This window comes from Astatotilapia calliptera, chromosome 10 (genome assembly GCF_964374335.1).
Source record: "Astatotilapia calliptera chromosome 10, fAstCal68.1, whole genome shotgun sequence".
NCBI lineage: Eukaryota > Metazoa > Chordata > Actinopteri > Cichliformes > Cichlidae > Astatotilapia > Astatotilapia calliptera.
The window spans coordinates 20,568,706-20,588,360 of NC_137431.1; the positions used below are offsets into that span (position 1 = coordinate 20,568,706).

General features: G+C 42.4%; 2 protein-coding genes across 2 annotated transcripts; one reads left to right on the forward strand and one right to left on the reverse strand.

Moving 5' to 3' along the window:
• Positions 1–144: 144 nt before the first annotated feature.
• Positions 145–12,721, forward strand: tpst1l (tyrosylprotein sulfotransferase 1, like). The gene is made up of 6 exons (XM_026181482.2): positions 145–390; positions 4,241–4,919; positions 6,079–6,237; positions 6,391–6,644; positions 10,562–10,763; positions 12,192–12,721. The coding sequence occupies exons 2-6, from the start codon at positions 4,512–4,514 to the stop codon at positions 12,225–12,227; spliced, it is 1,059 nt and encodes a 352-aa protein (XP_026037267.1). The 5' UTR covers positions 145–390; positions 4,241–4,511; the 3' UTR covers positions 12,228–12,721.
• Positions 9,560–16,893, reverse strand: LOC113030242 (pinopsin-like). Its single transcript, XM_026181481.2, has 5 exons — positions 16,494–16,893; positions 16,024–16,192; positions 14,633–14,804; positions 14,296–14,529; positions 9,560–13,084 (listed from the first exon to the last, which is right to left on the reverse strand). Exons 1-5 carry the CDS (start codon positions 16,813–16,815, stop codon positions 12,890–12,892), a joined length of 1,092 nt encoding a protein of 363 aa, XP_026037266.2. The 5' UTR covers positions 16,816–16,893; the 3' UTR covers positions 9,560–12,889.
• Positions 16,894–19,655: the final 2,762 nt, after the last annotated feature.

The following is a 19,655-nucleotide window of genomic DNA, read 5'->3' on the forward strand; positions in this document are numbered from 1 at the left end:
TTCTTGCCTCCGGTGCAACTGCTTTGCTTCGCTCGGCTTCTCTTATGTCGACGAAATTGCCCTTTAACGCCTCCACCAATCAGAATCGTCCAAGCAGATGCGTTTTAGAATTGAGAGCTGTGCTCGTCCAATCAGCGCCCAGCTTTCTCTGCCAGCCTGCGCTCGTATCGTCTGCTCCCCTATCTCTCTCTCTCGCTCTCTGTGTGAATGTTAGATACAGCTCGACTTCTCACGAAGTTAGGAAATGGTGTAGACACCACGGCGGTGACCTTCGCCCATAGATGAGAGTAAACACCGATGTGTGTGTGTTGAGAAGGTGGGGGGAGACAGAGCAGCTGTCTGCCTCTGGCTTAAGGTCCATGTGTGTGTTTCTTCTTCGTATTTCGGCTGGTGAGTGAACACCATTTTTTCTTCTTTTTCACGGTTAAGACATTTCCAGCTAGGATAGCTATCTAAATGGAACCGAATTAGCCCATCCATACCAGGTGCAGGCGGTGAAAACGCGCCGTGACAGTCTGGCTGTCGTTTATGGAGAGCCGTAGGTGTCCCCGGTGTGTGTGTGTGTGTGTGTGTGTGAACGCCAGCGGGGCACTGACTCACTCACCTGGCGGGTTTTTTGCCTTCCTGCTTCGGGGTGCAGGGAGACCAGATGTTTGTGGCTGCTGGGCCTGCGCTCTGCTGCCGTGCAGTAATCCTATTTATACAAGCACGCGCACTGCAGTGACAGCGGTGACCTGTTTCAAATACACCCACCAGCAGCCAGCTGGGCCAACATATTTTTGTGCAACTCGGCAAAAATAAATAAATAACGAGAGAGAGCCTCAATTCAGGATGAAGCAGCTGCAACTCAGCATAAGCCTTTGAGACCGTCATTTCACATTTGTTGACACCGAGAGGAAACAATGCAGCACAGAGTAGGAGGGCACATCCTTACAAACTAAATGTGGAGCAAAGGGTATGTTTTTGTGTGACAGTAAGGACTATTTCCTTACTAAAGCTAGGGTTAACGTGGCATTTTATATGGCAGGATAAATGTCTTCCAGATATAGGACGGATATACAGTGATTTAGTAGACTTTGTACACTTCTTCCTTGTTTAATGACAGTAAAACTGTTGTTTCAGCTGCTTTTCTGTCAGCTAATCATTTTGGGTTTCAGAAGGGATGTACCCATAGATCCGCTCATTAGTTTTAGAGCCACATGTTTCCTGTGAGAGACACTCATTGGACACTTTATTGGGTACATCTTTCTAGTATTGGGTTGGATCCCTGTTTGGTTTAAAACTGTCTTGATTTTTCATAGCACAGATTCCATGAAACATTCCTCAGAGATTTTGGTCATTATTGATATGATTTTTGGCTGCACGTCCATGATGCAAATCTCCTGTTCCCTTGCAAAGGTGCTCTACTGCACTGAGATCTGGTGACTGTGGAGCACATACGGGTACAGTGAAATTATTGTCATGTCAGGAAACCAGAAAGTGTTGCTTTCTGTTGGAAATAGCCATCAAAAGCAAAGAGCGCAGTGCAGTCATAAAGAGATAGGCATGGTCAGCAGTAATACTCAAGGTAGGCTGTGGTGCTTAAATGATGGTTAGTTGGTAACAAAATATCTCCGACATTATTACACCAGCATCAGCCTGAACTGTCAATACAAGGCACGATGGGTGCTTTCATGAACATGCTTTTATATTGCTTACAACAGATTCTGACCCTACCGTCACAGCAAGCAAGTGACAGTTGTCCAGTTTTCGTGAGCCTGTGTGCACTTTAGCCTCAGTTTCCTGTTCTTAGTCTACAGGAGTTGCACCCAGTATGGTCTTCTGCTGCTGTAACCCATCTGCTTCCCAGTTCACGTGTTTTGCTTTCAAAGATTCTCTATTGCATACTGGTTATTCTCTCATCTGACCTCTGGCATCCACAAGGCGTTTTCTCACAGAGAACTGTCCCTCACTGGGTATTTGCTCTTTTATTTTTATTTTTGGACCCTTCACTGTAAACACTGGAGATGACTGTGTGCAAAAACAGCCCCGTAGATCAGCAGTTTCTGAAATACTCAGATCAGCCTGTCTGGGAACAACATCCAACTGAGTCACTGCCATGTGTTTGGATGATTAGATATTCGTGTTAACAAGCAGTTGAACAGGTGTGCCTAACAAAGTGTGTGGTGAGAGTGTGTTCACTGTTGTAAACCAGAAGCATTGTGTGTGTAAGAACAGGTGAGCGGGGCTAAAAATTCAAACACCGTTAATAAATGAGGAATAAAACAAATATAGAGACCTGAGGTGAGCATTCACTTCACTGAGGAAAGCCTGTCATTACGGTAAATCGTATAAATAAAGTAAACATAAAAACGAATGAACATGGATATTCAGTGGTGAGAACTGCAAACTGAAACTTTAAAACATAACTGTCAAGATTTTTATCTTTGGCAGGAAGTCAGTTTATATATTTGTTTGGAGGTTTCGTGACAGTCTTCTGCTCAAAGGTTTCAAAGGTGTTGCTTTCTTGCAACCCACCTGAACTGCAGATTCTGCAGATGGACTGTGATCACGGTTCATTCCTCTTATTATTTTAGGTGTGTTTGTGAAAAGACAGTTTTCAGATATGTTGTGTTTGCAGAAACCAATTTAACCATTCTTTCTAAACACATGCTTACCCATGCAGAAAGGTTTGCCTGAGTTTTCAGATATTTGTTATTACTTCCACTGAAGTGCAGTAAAGGAGAACTGACTTTTGTTTGTGGTTTACTAAGCATTAAAAAATATACAAATTAAGTGTTCCTAGTGTTTTGCTCCCTCTAAAAATAAAATATCCAGTAGATTTTCAGCACTTCAGGTGCCATCAAATAATCAGAAACTAATGTTTCTCATTCGAGAGGATTTCCTTCCCTTCTCTGTTTCAACTGAATCTGTATGTAAAACAAAAACTATCCATACATGTCTGTTTAACTGGCAATGGGAGGACTAAAACACTGGAGTGTTTAAATTGGAAAATATGCTTCTTTTTCTGTAACATGTCTGATCCAGGCTTTTAAATCTGTTGAGGAAAAAGGGGCGAAAAAAAGCATCAAGACTCAGTACTTTGCCCTAATTCTCTGCAGGCTCCAAGTGGCTTAATCTCTGCATCAAATTAAATTAGAATTACATGTAAAAATCGTTCGGGTGCTACTAGACTTAGGATAGTTTAAGACAGCACCAAACCATCACAGCCCAACCCCAATGTCCTCGTTTACAGCTGTTTTTACTTTTAGTTTTGCCAGAGAGAACATTTTTTCAGGCGGTTTCATCCAACCCACAGAGGGTACTGCTCCCCCACATGCCATCCAGATGTTCGGGATCCCTCCACACCCAGACAGAACAAGCAAGATGCCAAAATGCCCCTGAGAAATGGAGGAATATTTCAGATACACTTTTGCAAGATGCTGCAGTTTCAGTTGCATTAATTCAAGCATTTACTTAAGTAAGTAGTGGCTCGGTGCTTTATACATGCTTTGCTGTTTTAGAGTGCCAGTAAGAGGAATTAAACACCGACTTGTGAAACTCCTCGTATGCACATTGCAGAAGATAAATGGGGAAGTTGCAGGATGTCTGAATTGGTCAATAGTAATGTGAGCTTTAACAAATTGATTTGCGTTTCAGCGTGGCAGAAACTGTCAGTGAGAATAAAAGCATGAGGGAGCTGTAATTAGTGGCTTCAGAAACATTGCCTGAGAGTGTGTCTGCGTTGCGTGCCGCAGTGAACTTTGATATGGCTTTAGCAGTCGGCGGCTCCCCGGAGGAGTGATGCAAAATAGATGCTTTGAGGAGAAAAACTGGATGCATTTCAGCTCCTCTGAAAGCCCGTGTGTGTGTGTGTGTGTGTGTGTGTGTGTGTGTGTGTGTGTGTGTGTGTGTGTGTGTGTGTGTGTGTGTGTGTGTGTGTGTGTGTGTGTGTGTGTGTGTGTGTGTGTGTGTGCGTGCGTGCTCGCGCGCGCAAGTGTTCTTGGCAAAAACGACGGCCACCATTCGCACACTGCTAGCAGATGATAACTCACTCTGGGCTAATGTTGAGAGTTATTTATTGGAAATTTGTAACATGATAATCATGCTTTTTAATACTCAGAAGCTGGAAAATGAGGCTGGGAAAGTACTCTAATAGTGAAGTGCTTTACCGTCATTGAGAAACACAGTGTCTTTGGTCATAAGCTGATTCTTATGCAGCTTTTTCTGAGTTTTATGACATGTTCCTCTCTTGTCTTAGGTAGGAAGCATGGATAAAACGCACAGCTGGTTGTGGAGTGCGACACACCTGGATCCTGCTCACCGATAACGGGTCCAAAGAACTGCAAAAAAGTGAGGAGCCTTCCCAGACACCATCCTCCAGGATTCCTTCAGGATCACTTCCAGCATTCATCCTAAAAGCTGACTGTCAAACTGGCTAAGTTAAACTGAAGTGAGTCCCTCCAGTCTCCTCAGCTGACCCTGAATTAATTTTATGTCCTCCTAACTCCCAAACACACACCTCCCCAACAATGAGGAGCACCAGATCGAACCTGCTGCTGGGCTGCGTGCTCCTCTGCTCCGTCTCCCTTCTCTACCTGGGGATGAGCGGGGTAGACTGCCCTCCGAAAAGCCATCGGCGCCGCTGGATGGAGCTCACTCTGGGCTCAGGCAATCAGAGCTTATCCCTGACTGATCACTTCCCAGAAGACACACCCATTATCTTCATTGGGGGCTTCCCCAGGAGCGGCACGACACTGATGCGCGTCATGCTGGACGCCCACAATGCCGTGCGGTGTGGAGAAGAGACCCGAGTGATTCCCCGCCTCTTGACCATGAGGGCCACTTGGAGCCGCTCAGTGAAGGAGAGAATACGACTGGATGAGGCCGGCGTCACTGACCACGTGTTGGACTCAGCTGTGCGAGCGTTCCTGTTGGAGGTGGGTTTCTCAGGCTGCTTTTGCGATACTGAAACACATCTTCATGTTTTTTAATGGTGAGGAGTGTGTGAGAGAGACAGGGTCACATGTTTGTATTCACATGTATAGCCCAATAAATCCCCAGAGAAATGCCAATATTGGAAGACAAATTTCCATATTTTTGAATCTGTAGTTCATCTTTTAGTTCTTCAGCATTGAAAATCTTTAGCTTGCCCAGATTAACCTGCAGGATATTGTAAAACGTTCCTTTTTTTTGCTTTAATTAGCTATATAGGACCACTTTACAGCAACAGCAGTCTGAACCTGCTTTATGTTGTGAGTTAGGTTTTCGCTCTCTTTCTCTCCCTAACAGTCAGATATAAGTTCTGAGCAGAACCAGGCTCAGGGAGGAGCACACATCTGTCATAGCTGGTATAGGGTTAGATGAAATAGAAAAGAGGAGCTTAGAGACCCCATGAACAATAAACAATACAAACTCCAGGAAGGAGACAGGAAGAAGTTCCCAATGAGCAGAAATGGTGTATGGAAAAAAAAAAGTGGGAAGTTAATTCAGTTGTGTTGGTTTTTACCTTCATTTTAACGATACACCAGTAAAAAAGCTCAGACCTTTGTTGCAGCAGTTTAATAAGAAATATGAAATAATATGAAACTTCCTGGAATAAATGTTTACAGTTTTAACTTCTTCCCCTATAAAAGCGCTGATGTGGAAATTTTGTCTAAGTGGCAGCACCTTATTGTTTAGTACAATAATACAGCGGTGAGTTGCCATTAAGCGCGATTTACACTTCTGCTGGGAATCTTTGTAGAGCTGCGACGCGATCTAAAGAAGTGGTTGACGTTGTTGCCAGCATTTATGTTTGAGCTAGTGCATTACGTATTAATTACCTCGTGGCTGAGTTTCATATGTGGCGCCAGGTGATAGAAACAAATAAAATGTCCTGGGTCCGCACTCTTTGTTGTGGTCAATTTCAAACATGTTTGTTGTTCAAATTTTTCCAACTTCAAGTTTTTTGATTGATGACATTCATTCCAATAGTTTCAGTGATCTGCCTGCAGGGGTTTGCTGACATTTGTGAGTCCTTATATTGATGCAGTTATTATTTCTGTATATTGAGATGATGATAATTGACTTTATTCGGGGTGTGTGTGTGTGTTCCAGGTGATAGTTGGTCACGGGGAGCCTGCGCCTCGCCTTTGCAACAAGGACCCGTTTGCACTGAAGTCTCTGTCTTATTTGGCTCACATCTTCCCGAAAGCAAAGTTTGTGCTCATGCTACGAGATGGACGGGCAACTGTGCACTCAATGATATCACGCAAGGTGCGTTTGTCTGTTTTCTCCTTCATGCTACAGCGTCCTCTCAGGTTGGCTGTTCGAGCAGCCACAAGAGATGCAAAAAAACCCATGCAATCTCGCTGAGTTTTCCCTGTCGGGATTCCTGTGGTGACCTTCACACTGTGCCTCATTTCATAGGTGACCATCTCCGGTTTTGACCTGACCAGCTACAGGGACTGCCTAACAAAGTGGAGCAGTGCGGTGGAGACCATGTTCAGCCAGTGCCAGGCGGTCGGATACGCTAGGTGTCAGCCCATCCGTTATGAGCAGCTTGTCCTCCACCCAGAGGAGGAAATGAGAAAGTTGCTGCACTTTCTGGATTTGCAGTGGGACCCATCGGTGCTGCACCACGAAGAGCTGATTGGAAAGGCTGGTGGTGTGTCTCTATCAAAGTGAGTATATGAAATATGTGCTAGCTTTAGTGATACTTGTTTGTTTAATGTTATAAAGTTTTCAGATGGGCCGTCCTTTATATATCTGCCTTTGATTCAAGTGTCTTTTCAAATGAAAGCTTCTGTTGTGGCAAACGTTTTAGAAGCGGGTATCTCAAAACCTCAGCATAATAAACAGCACACTACACTGAAACTCTCCACATGATAAGATACCCACAGTGGTTTATTTTTAACCTTTAAAAGTAGCAGCAGTCCTAATGTATTTGCATGCAATGTGTGCATGCACTGAAGAAGTTTAGATTACATTACATTTCAACCATGACATGGTTTTAATGCACATGCATACTTTGCATTTTCACCTTCAGTTCTGTTTAGAAATGATTTTATTTCTGTTAAGTGTAAAAAATAGTTTAACAGAAGTTTCTGTTTGTTGTTTACACTTTTAAATGAGGGGGGAAAAAGAGCACAGGGAGATAGGGCTAGTTATGTAATGATCTGCTGGATCAGCCTTGTAGTCTGGTTGCATCAAGTAGCATGTAAGAGGGTATCTTCTGTTGGGCTGTACGCTAATGTTAAACACACACCCTAGCTGGAAGGCTTATCTCCTGACATCGCTCTCTCTCACAGCAGAGGTCATCACTTAATTGCCGCCTTCCAGGTAGCTCTGAACTGAGATGTCATCTGAGCACATTCCAGTAGTAAAGGCAGGACAGTGAGTGAAAACGGGATTTGCTTTGCTTCTTAGTGAGGTTGAACGATTCATGCATCACTAGCAAGAGAGCACAATACTTGTTTTCACACTTAAAAATACCGCTGCAAACACGTACATGAACAGAGCCTGATCAGTGATCAAAAACGCACAACATAGGCAGTGCAGATTCAAGTTTTATTACCGGTTGTGTCTACTGCTAGCTTTCTTCCAGCTTTCCAAGTTGGAAATCCAGAAGGGGTGTAGGAGGCGTTTTAGATGAAAATTTAGACTGAGAACTCGATTGTGCAGTGGTTAGCATTTTTGCCTTGCAGCAAGAAGGCCCTATGTTCAAATGTTACCCCCGTGTCTGCAGGGGTGTCTCCAAGTACTCCGGCTTCCTCCTCACAGTCCAAGGATATGCAGTCAGTGGGGTTAGCTTGACTGGTAATTCTAAAATTGCACATAGGTGTGAACATGAGTGTGAATGGTTTTGTGACAGACTGCTTGCCCATTCTCACCTTATGGTAGGTAGGATAAACACCAGCCCCCTAGCCTACACATAAAAACCTGAATTGAAGCCGAAGAAAATGGATGAAACTGTGTGTGATGTGACGCACTGTAAGTTCATACTGTTGTTGAGAAGTTGTAACGTTCTTTGCTGGATTTAGTGCCTTTGGACAGAGCATTGTCTTGCCCCCTCTACTCTGTTCAGAGCAGAGAGCTGCAGCACCCAGACAGACAAAGAGAGACGTTGTCCCTTGTGAGAGGAGTATGCTGAATACTCAGTTTATTCAGCCATTTGCAGCTGCGTTTAAATGTGACTGAGTTTTCACCTTTCTTTTGTTTTGCTTCTTGTTTGTCTTCTGTTTTTCTCTATTTTCCTGTTGCATTTTATACCGCTTTGGTTCACAGCATTTTTTCAACCCTTGTTGTTTTTAAAAGTGCCCTAATTCACTCGACTTATTCAAAACTGAACTAACTGAGGTTTCCCCATTTTACTAGTTTTGCAAAATTTGATGTTTCACAACTTGAGAAACCAAAAGTGTTTCAGTTGTTTCAAAAGTGAAAATCAGACCGTCAAATTTGAGTCAGGAGTAATCCCGCAAATTTTCATGCAGTCTCTGCTGGAGGATGGTAAAAATTCTCCAATGCGCATGAAGTGAATGGTCAACACACATCTGGCCATATCCAGTCTAGAGGAGGTCTAGGGAAGTTTTTTAATTGGTTTGCATGAAAGAAACAGATTTGCTGAATATGCAGTTAGCTTGCAGTTAATAGGCTGTGTTCCTGTTATTATTGTTAGGCCATATACGCTGTGCACATGCATGATGCTGAATTTAAACGGTTTACTCATCCTGTGAATTCACGCCCCGCTGGCTTTGAGGGGCAGCTATATTTCACGATAGAAAGTGTTGTTTTTTTCAGGTTTCTGAAAGCCAGCTGAGATTCCCACTTCTCACACGTCTCGCTCACACACTCCATGTGCTGACCACATTTTTGCTTACTCATCTTTGATATTTATTCAGTAACTGTATATGAACATATAAAAGTTTCATTGTAATAAAATACAGAGCAAATCATTAGTAAAAGTAAATGTTCTTACACTGCAACATGCTTTATTGAATGATAAGGCCTTCTCAGATGTGCTTATGGTAAATAAGCAGCACAGCTTGAAGGTTAAATGATGGTCCAAGATTAAGAAAGGCACCAGTTGGACTGTTTACTCTGCAGTGGTGCCAACACGTATGTCTGTCCTCATTAACAACAGTGCAATTAAAATAAAGTCTTCCATAATGTAATGAATAAGTTATTTTATATGGCCGCATTTTTCTTCATCCATTTCTATATGATAGTACTCCATCTGCATTAGTGAGAAATAAAGTGAAAATTTGATTTTTACTCATTCTGTCTGCACCGAGGGTTTAAAGTGCGGAGTGATCTCAGCTAATTCACTGGGATCCTCCTCAGTCCTGCAGGTTTTTTTATGTTTTGTATTCCAACAGATTTTCTGTTTCTTAAGATGACAGTGTCAGATATAGCAGGGTGCACAACGGTGTGAAAATATGTGTGAAGAATGATATGTGTGAGGTGTTCACTCAAAACAAGTCTTAAACCACAGGAAGTCACATGACTGTGAGACCTTCGTGTCTTCTAAAGTTGAAACTCATGTGTTTTGTCATGTAATGTGACATTTAGCAAAAAAAATCACTTTAAGTTCAAGTGTATGTTTTTGTGTTTGTTTTCATTATTGATTAATACATTTATATTATTATAAAAAAAACTGCTGCAGAATTTTTCCCCTAACAGTTTCAGGTTTAGTCTTAAGGGAATTTCACCAAATGCGATTGACCCTGTGGGTTTTACCTCAGATGTTTTGTTCTCATGCAAATCAGGACTGTAAGCAGTAAGCACAAGTCTAAAAATGCAACTCAAAACAGGCAAACCCACCATGAGAAAAAAAAAATACTAATCACGTCGTGCAGGATGCTGAAAATCTTCATTTTAAATCAGCCAAACCTTTCAGGGTTAAGTAAAGCTTACAGGACTCCCACAGAAAGACTTTTTAATTTGTGTTGCTCCACTTGTTTGTTGTGCCTCAAGTAGAGCATTTCTCTGCAGGCTAGAAGCTCGGGGGATTTGGTGGGAGTTTGGCTGCTAAACTCAAACTTGGCGCGCATTTGAAGGAATTAGGCCACATTCTGGGAGAATTAGCACCCTCACTTTGAGAAGTTATGCAACGGCCGGCGCAGTGTTAGTCACCCAAATGCTTAAAGTAGGAAATGTGGAACAGGGTGCACACATTAATTAAATCAGAGGGAGTTATATGGAAGATTTAAAATGACTAGTTTCCTCCGAGTTACTCTCTGTTCTCATCTGCAATTCTTTGTGACGCTCTTTATTATTTTCTGTCGATACACAAAATAAAAGCAAATTAATAATACGCTAAAGAACTAAACTGTTTTATTCTTGCCAATCATGATTATGACACAAATGCACACAGAAAAAATGCATTTATTTTATTCTTTAATATTTTATTTTTGTATTTAACCCTTTTATTTATCTTTCTTTGGTGGCCAGTAACTTATGAATTATTATTTCCCATTGAGGCTGCTGTGAAGGGGCACGCCTTGGTTGTAAAGAGATCAAATGAATGAGCAGAACTAATTTCTCTTTGTATAAAACTTGCGCACTCGCATACATGACGTGGGTGTTTGGCTCTCTGCAGGGTGGAGCGTTCGACAGACCAGGTGATGAAGCCAGTGAATACGGAGGCACTGTCCAAGTGGGTGGGGCAAATTCCCCCTGACGTGGTCAACGACATGGCTGAAATCGCTCCCATGCTGGCTCGCCTGGGCTACAACCCCCATGCCAACCCTCCCGACTACACAAAAACGGAGCCCCTGGCACCTGAGTTCAACTACTCACACGTGAGTTTAAAAGCGTTAAAAGTGTTTTTGCCACTTAGACATCCAAACCCTAACATGATGAATTTACCATATGAAACAGTGGAAGGAGATTTTATTGTACCACCAAAAGGACATGCAGATGAACAATAACTACCTAAATTAGAAAAGTTGGCTCTGCTTTTTTAAATTCAAGAATGGGTGAAACTAACGAGCCAGCTTTTCCTCTCAAGAGAAACCTTAAAAAAAACAAAGATTTGCCCTTGAGTAGAAGGATTCAAGGGAGTCCTGCAGTTTGTTTGTATATGTTTCTGTTAACAGGAAAACATCAGCTTCTTCCTGCTTGTTTTCACTAAAGTGAATGATTGTATTTCCCATGATCAGGAGAGATGTATCCTTTTTCATTATATAGTCTTTTTACACCTTGCTGTGTGCTAGCTTGCCTAATTTTACATGTGGTGTTGCATGTAGGCGTGCTCTGTTTGGCTGTTTCACAAATGCCCCACAGCCCAGAGATCTGTACTGCAAAGTAGGATTTGGCCTTATCAACCTAACTTCAGACTTAACCTTGGGTTTTCAGTATTACAAGGAAGGTTCACATGTTAACATTTTCTAAAAACCTGTTCCGTAGCAGGTTAGGCTCAAGATTAGAGACCAACGGCTATGAAATCAGTGACAAGTCAAATGTCAATCAGCTGTATTCTTCACTCTCACTTGTAGTCGCTTCAGTCGCTCAGGTGGAAGTTGAGAAAAGTTTATCTTGTCCTGCTCACTTCCTGTCACCTGTGGTTATTTCACCCGTAGCTGCTTGTGGTTTGTGTGTGTACGCAGCTTTAAACACCACTGAGTCTACAGCTGAGAGAGTAAAAAACACTCTTGTAGTTGTAATCCATCAGAATCAAGTAGACTTGTTCATGTCTCTGATAACCGCTTATCCTGATTGCCCACATTAGGGTAAGTGAAACCAGTCAACAGTACTTGGCGTAGCAAAATCCAAGAACACAAATGTTGCTTCAACCTCCTCAGTTCAGAGTCAGATTGCAGCCATATGATACTATAGCAGCTAATTACATTACAAAAGCTGGCAATAATTCATTCCTTGTTATGCACACTGATGAGCCAGCGAGCAGGAAGTGTGTAACAAACAGTCCTCTACTTCCTTAACAGGTCTTTGACCTTAATCTTCAGTGCCATGATAAACAGTCTGAAGGAGCCGCAGTTCTTGTTTCTCGACAGCTGCTGCAGCCCAGATGTTGGTGCACATCCACTGCTGCACCTGCATGTTAACATGCAGCACTCTAATCAGATATTATGTTTCACCAAGTGACATCCAGCGGTGCAGAGAACTTCACGTAGCTGCCAGAGTGAATCAGTTTGCAACCATAAATCAGCCTCGATAATTTCTCCTGTTATTCTGTGACCTGTGAATGACTCTGTCTTTTCTTTCCATAGAAAGAAAAATCAGCAGATGTTCCTCACCCCAGCTAAGCATGGCTGTGATGTTCAGCGATATGGATGCGCCGCAACGACAGATTTCAAGTTCTGGAGGAGCTACACCTGGCGGGAAAGATTTAAGTGTTCCATGTGTGTTTCTGAGTCGTTCGTAAGACTCGTGTGCGGTGTCCGTGTCTGTACACTGGCGGAGTGTTTAAGATGCAGGTCTGGAGTGGACTACCTGCTCAGGGAAGTTCTGCTTCTTCGCCACTCATCGTTCCACCCCTCCAGGTCGAATCTGTGTTTCAGCTCGACCATCATGTCAGCTGTTATGACCTCATCATCACAATGTGAATCTGTCTTCAGACCAATCCCTCACTCGCTGGGAGCTCGGTGTTCGTGAAGCATAACGACTGTATATTTTTTGAAGACGTATGTTTATTTTCTTAATAAATTATTTTGCTGTTGCCCATTCAGGAATTTCAGAACTGGAACAATTTCTAATTGTGGTAAATTGTTGAGCATTATTAAAAAGAAAATAAATGTCACCTCTTGCTGTGGTCCACCTATTTGTTTACTAGTTTAATGTTCTCCATAGCGCCACCCGGTGGCGCCGAATTGACATAGCACCATTTAAAGGAACGACGGAGAACTGACTCGTTAATTATAAATACAGAGCATGTTTATAAAGCAGGACAGTCGTTATCTTCTGTGCTTCACACTGAGCCACTAGCACCACGCTGGACCTGCTGCCCTCTGGACGTGAACTGGGGCGTTACTGTATTTTGTTCCCCTGTTGGCGTGCTGGGAGCGTGATGCCACATCTCCCTGCTGCTGGGCTGTGAGAGGTTTTCTGGGGTGGGCGGAGCTTGTGAGCTGCACCCGATCATGTGCAGGAGACACCTGGAGAACTGAGAGGGAAAGAGAGGTAGAAGGAAAATCCATGCATGCCTGATATTAACCACATGATAATCTTTAGGGGAAAAAAGAACTTCAGACCATCTCTTACACACGCTATGAGGGGGATTTTAGACTTTCAGAAAACATTTGGACAATAAGTCCAAATGGGAACAGGAATTTTGTCTAATTATTTTTCCAGTATGGGGGCTTTATTGTATGAGGGTTTTATTTTAGTTCAACTACTGTGGATTTGTTGTGCTTAATTCAATTTTATATAAATTTTTACTAGTTTCACTGTTAGTTTCGGTACTTCTAATTATTATCACCTGGAGGACATCTTCTCAGGGGTTCCACATTTTTATTTTAGTTGCAAGTTTCAGTTAGTTTTCATTTTATTTTCAGTTAACTTAAATGTTTTCACACCTGCTTTTAGTTTGTATACTAACCTTGAAGGCAGAACAATGCATTTAGGCATGTAGACATGATCAAGACAACTTGGTGAAGTTCAAACCGAGGATCAGAATGAAGAAAAAAAGTGACTAGCCAGATAGGCTAGTCTGAGTATTTCAGAAACTGCTGATCTGCTGGGATTTTCCTGCCCAACCATCTGCACGGTTTACAGTGAATGGGCCAAAAACAGGAGGTCCCTGAGCTTCACTCCTCTGGGTGAAAATGCCTTGTTGATGTCAGAGGTCAGAGAAGAAAGATTGGAAGCAGTCTAAAGGTGCAGCAATTTGAATCGTTTCATCAATTAAATGTAGAAGTGCATCACGTCAAACCTTGAAGCAGGTGAGCTACTGAGTGTCACTACTGTCATCTAAGAACAGGAAACCGAAGCAACAGTTCACAGGCACTCACTAAAATTGAAGAACAGAAAACTGGAAATGGGAAATTTGATGTAAACATGAAAGCATGAATCCAGCCTGCCTTGTATCAACATTTCAGGCCGGTTAGTGTTGGTGTAATGATGTGGGGGATATTTTCTCAGCACGCTTTGGGCCCCTTAGTATCAACTGGGCACTGCTTAAATGATACACCCTCCCTGAATATTGCTGCTGACCATATCCATCACTTTATGATTGGAGGTGTTTGCATTTTAAAATGTTTTCCAATGAATATTTTTATTTTTAATGAAAATGATTTCAAATAGTCAGGTATCGGAGTTGCTGCTGATGAAAGTTGGTGTCATTTTAATCTGGAGGAGTTTTTCCTGTTTTCTTACCTGGCTGTTCAACACCACGTAAATAAAGGGGTTGATGACGGTGCTGGTTTTTGCCAACAGTGAGGGGATTAAACTGGCGGCAGGCGGCACTAAGCCCAGCCTTCCAAATGAAGCCAGCATTGCCACAACTCCGTATGGCATCCAGCACAATAGGTAGCCTGTCACCATGGTGACCACCATCAGAAGGACACGGCCTTCTCTCCAGTCAGGGTGGGTTGAGTTAATCCCTGTGACCTGCAGACACCCACACTTCTTTTAAACACACCGGCAGATGCACAGAGGTGAGAGCCAGATTTCAAACATTACACAGAGGTCAAAGGTGAAGCTACGAGCTTACCTGCCTTGCCACTGCTCGTACAGCGAGGAGGATCTTCCCGTAGCAGAAGAACATGAGCACCAGCGGCAGGAGGAGGCAGAAGACGAACAGACAGCTGACATAAGAGCGAGCCGTGGCTGTGCGCTGGTGCCACTGGACCGAGCAGGTGGTGCCAGGACCCTCCAGCCCATAGCTGCACCGCAACACAGGATGAACAGTAAGTTACTGTCTTCCTTCATCACACAAAACAGAAACAAGCAGCTCTCAAATAGACAAAAGGGTTGCACAGAGCAGGAAAATATCTTGTTTTTTAAAATATGTACACATTTTAAATACTTCTGTTGTGAAAAACACGAAAAATGCCAGTTTTAATGAGGTTGATTTAATGTTTTAATTTTTTTAAAGATGTCCTTTTTTGGCTTTCCTGACATATCTGTACTGTTAGAGTGCTGGATGCATATAAAACACGGCCAAATTTCCAAATAATGAGGTCAGCATATGTGCAAATACTCTCTGTGAGCCAAAACGAGCAGATATCCTTAACGTTGTCATCTCAGGCACACAGCCCTGACCGTAAAGTCCCACCAGCTCAGTGTTTAAACCTGTTTTTAATAAATGACAGTCAATCAGAAATAAACTGGCTTAAAGGGAAGTGAAGGCACTGCACTAAAGTCCAGCATGACATACATAAATCCACTCAGTCAAAGAATGAAAACATGGAGCTGCTTTTTTGTGAAATAAAATCACACGGATATGGATTGAAAGCAAAACTCAGAATTTGTGGCTACTGAGGTAGCTGCCTGGACCGAGAACTTAAGTTGCAGTTTATATCCATGCCAGACCACAGCTGACCTTTAATATAAAAACCTAAAAATAAATTTTTAAAACATTTAAAAAAGAAAGATGAAAAATCAGCTTCCTGTTACCCAAATGTTCAATTCAATGCAAATATTCTCAGTTATACACGTCACTTGCTTAACCAGAGAGAAACATATATTAGAGACACACAGCTGCAACAAAAAAGTGTGCTCAAGTCATGAGAGAGCTTGTGTCTTTAATCATCTTTAGGCATTTAAACAATGAACTACAATGAGCCAGAGCTCTCTAATGACCTAACATTTCTCAGCCTTTGATCTCATTGTTAAAGCAGTGAACAGACTGGTTCTTATTTAGTGTTTTTCAGCTCTACTTGAGCACTCAAAGCCCTTTAATCTAATATTCACTCTGATGACATCGGGAAACAGGGTTCAGTATCTTGAAGGATACATTGGCACACAGACTAGAGCAGCCAGAAATTGAACCACCAACCTTCTGATTATCACTCTGCCTCTATTTCTGCCAGCTGTAGTGGTTCATTATTTTGTAAATCACAGACTTTTCTCTGAGGTCTGGAATATTTCAGGTTGGCTGACCTGCTCCAGCCCAGCAGTGGCGGCACTGTCCACACCAGCGAATAGAGCCAGGAGGCTGCGACGGCGAGCCAGGCCCTGCGGTACTGACAGGAGTCCGACTGCTGCTTGCAGAGCAGCACAGAGTAGCGTTCAAAGGACAGGAGAGCCAGAGACACTAGAGACACGATCCCTGCCATAGAGAGACGTCAGGTGAAAGAGCAGCAGTGATCAAACAGGATGCTGATGCATTCTTATTTTTCATAACCAGAGTAGCAGAAACATTTCAAGATAAAATAAAAACATTTTACAAACTATACCCAACAGGATCCAAAGAAGCCTCGTTGTGGGTTTTTTCTTATTTGGATCTTCGTTAGTTTTTTAATGGAATAGTGAAGAATAAAAAATATAAACTACAATAGTGTTCAAAAACTGCCTTTTATGCTACGCTCTCCTTTCCCAGAGTAAAACTGGGCTTCATTAACCTCACTCACCAAAGAGAGCATTGGAGAAGCCATACCACTTGCACCCGTAGGAACCTGTCAGCCACCTGCCACGTACGCTGGCGGAAAAACTGAGGGATGTGCCAAAGATGCAAACGAGCATGTCGCTGATGCTGATGTTGACGAGAAGCAGGTTGGCCGGAGTCCTCAGCCCAGAAAAACGTGAGAACACCAGGAGCACCAGAAAGTTGCCGAAGAACCCCAGAACCAGGACGAACCCAAGAAAGACGGCTGCCGCGGTGTGACCTGCTTGGCTCAGGGCACCGGGGATGTGCTCTGTGCTGAGGTTGTTGTGCTGTGGGTGGGTCACCATGGCAATGAGTAGAAAGACAAAGCAAAGGCGTATGGAGGTATCCTCTTAGAGAAGTAGTTAAACTGAATTCATTGGAGGCATTAGTAGGAAATACATCTACAAGATGTCTGCAAAAGCTTAAATACTCAAGGGGAGTGGGCAGAATGGGGGAGTTGGGGGGGAGATTTGTCTTTTTCTCATACATTATGGATATGAGTTGTATGAGTTGCTGCCAGTTTATTATTTCTTCAAATGAAAACACTGAATACTGTCAAAGAAGAACTTAAACTAAACAAGGAAATACTAAGATGGGCCCGTTTTCCTATTCTTTTTTTTTTTTGGTAGATTAAAAAGTGAAGAGCACTTCTATGAAAGGCAACGAATCAATCAAAAGAAGAGATGTCTTTATTTTGTTCTGTTAGAGGCTAATACTTTGTTAAGAACCAGATTGGGGACCTAAATATCTCTGCCAGCTTATCAATAATATAAGCTTTGGCTCACTCAGATGCTGAGCCAGGAACACACTCGGGTCCAAAAAATTCAAGTGAAGCCTGTCAGTGGGAGAACTCTTGGAGGAGAATCCAAGGAAAATGCAAAAACTGGGGAGGTTTGAAGAGGCTGTGCAGAAGGCGGCCAGGCGGTGGAAAAAACTGTTGAACAGGGGAGAAGATGAGGGCAGGCAGGTGACTGGCAGCAGAAGAAAGGTTACTCCCGAAGGAACTGGAACTAAAGGCTAAGCATGCAGAAATGATTCTGGAGCAAAGTATGGAGACAAGCTGGGCTAACACTAAGACCTGGATGCTGGGTTACAAGCTTCTGTGATGCTCTGCAGCAGGATGTGGAGCAGGGCTGCTGTGGAAAAGAAGTGGTGCTAGGAAGTGATGAAGGGTGAGGGTTGAGAGTGGGCATCATTCTGGACGGAAGAATGAAGAAATGACAGGAGATCTGCGGGCGGGAGATCAGCTGACAGATTTAAACATTATTTTTCTCCTGTAAATATAAAAAAAATCATACAGGATGCTGTGTACTTTAATTAAATAATATTTACATCATTTTTAAACTAATTTAGAGCTGACATTATTAGTTATGGAATAATTCAAGCCAACAGCTCTCACTCAAAAGTCGAACTTAGGCCTATAAGATCACTTTGATGCAGTACTACACTTTAACCACTGGAGGGAGCATTTTCTAATGGATGAAAGTTCCGTTAAAACGTCATCTTCGGGTCTTCAGACTATAGATAAAACAAACCTTAACTCTACAGAAATTGTTATTTGAATCAGGCTAATTTAATTAACTATTACATTTTTATATTTGTTTATAAAATGATATAATCAGTGTTGGGAAGGTTACTTTTAAAATGTATTCCATTACAGAATACAGAATACATGCCCCAAAATGTATTCTGTAACGTATTCTGTTACGTTACTCAATGACAGTAACGTATTCTGAATACTTTGGATTACTTAATATATTATCGTGCTTTTTACAACAACGTGAATGTACTATTGCTGTGTGATTTATTACTATTACTGAAGGTCCGCGACTCCGAACTGTAGTAAAGGGACCTCTGACTAATACGGCGGGGTCTCTGTCGGCTCGTAGCCGAAAAATAGCTTTACTTTGTTGTGTGGGTCAATTTTTCTTGCGAAAGACAGAGGCAGGCGTTGAAAGGCTGCTCCAACGGAACTTATTGTTTTCGGAGGAAAACACGAACACGGTGTACAGTCGAGTCTTAATAGCTTACTTACAACTGGGCTCGTCAGGCACTCTTCTTGGCTGAAGTGGTTATTATTATATTTACATGCTTCCAGCTCCCGTTTTTCCTCGATGACAACTCGTACCTTTCTACTCCCCTTTTTCTCCCTCCTCGCGCTCACAGACCCATAACGGGTATGGCAGTCCATTCTCCCTGCAACACGGACTACACTGCCCATGATGCTACATTCTTAAGAGCTATGCTTGTAGCATTCTGCCTGTTAGCTTAGCACAACAACAACAACAACAACGAAAAGGCGCTCTCTCACCCAGGAAACACACAGTCGCAGAGAGAGAGAGCGTCGCCCTGTAACCATGGCAACCGTAACGCTGCCGCCTGGAACAACAGAACGTAGCTGTCAAACAAAACCCAAACAGTCCTGACCCGCGACAAAATGAAACGGGAAAGTACCGCAGTGTAATCCATTTATTTCAACAAAGTAACTGTATTCTGAATACCACCTTTTTAAACGGTAACTGTAACGGAATACAGTTACTCATATTTTGTATTTTAAATACGTAACGGCGGTACATGTATTCCGTTACTCCCCAACACTGGATATAATTTGCAGTGATGACGGGAAGAGCCTATCCTTGTCTTTCCTGGTGGTGGTATTCTCTGTGTCAGTTAAACACAGTGTTGTTGGACGTGTAGTTTTACTTGTAGTTATAGTGTGTCTTCTGTAGTCCTTTCCACTCAGACTTGTATTTTGTAACTCACTGGAGCTGTTTACAGATTTGTAAAGGATATTGTGATTTTGGTCCAGTGCTCCCAGTTTAAAGTGTTTCTTTTTCTCCATGTAGATTCTGTTCATGCTCTTTAGTGTATTACCTGATATATGGGATGTGGAAAACATCACTTTTGTCTATTTCTAATTATGCTTATTTGAATTTATGTTGTTCTACACAAGCACCCAGGTACACGCTTTATTCATCCCAACGCAGGGGAAATTGTTATTACAGCTTTTAGAATGAAGTTAAAAACAACAAACATAAAACAAAAAGTATAAAAGAGAAAAGGTGTTTTTTTTAATTGAATAAATTAATACTCACAATATGACAAAACAGATACCTTTATAAGATAAAAAAAATTAACACTACAA

What these genes read in the sequence shown, in the direction of transcription:
- LOC113030242 (XM_026181481.2), bottom strand. Translation starts at nt 16,815, where the DNA reads ATGGTGACCCACCCACAGCACAACAACCTCAGCACAGAGCACATCCCC. An exon ending in CTTCTCCAATGCTCTCTTTG is followed by an intron (nt 16,193 to 16,493) that starts GTGAGTGAGGTT and finishes TCTCTATGGCAG; the next exon opens with GGATCGTGTCTCTAGTGTCT. An exon ending in TACGAGCAGTGGCAAGGCAG is followed by an intron (nt 14,530 to 14,632) that starts GTAAGCTCGTAG and finishes GGGTGTCTGCAG; the next exon opens with GTCACAGGGATTAACTCAAC.
- tpst1l (XM_026181482.2), top strand. Translation starts at nt 4,512, where the DNA reads ATGAGGAGCACCAGATCGAACCTGCTGCTGGGCTGCGTGCTCCTCTGC. An exon ending in TGCGAGCGTTCCTGTTGGAG is followed by an intron (nt 4,920 to 6,078) that starts GTGGGTTTCTCA and finishes TGTGTGTTCCAG; the next exon opens with GTGATAGTTGGTCACGGGGA. An exon ending in ACTCAATGATATCACGCAAG is followed by an intron (nt 6,238 to 6,390) that starts GTGCGTTTGTCT and finishes CTCATTTCATAG; the next exon opens with GTGACCATCTCCGGTTTTGA.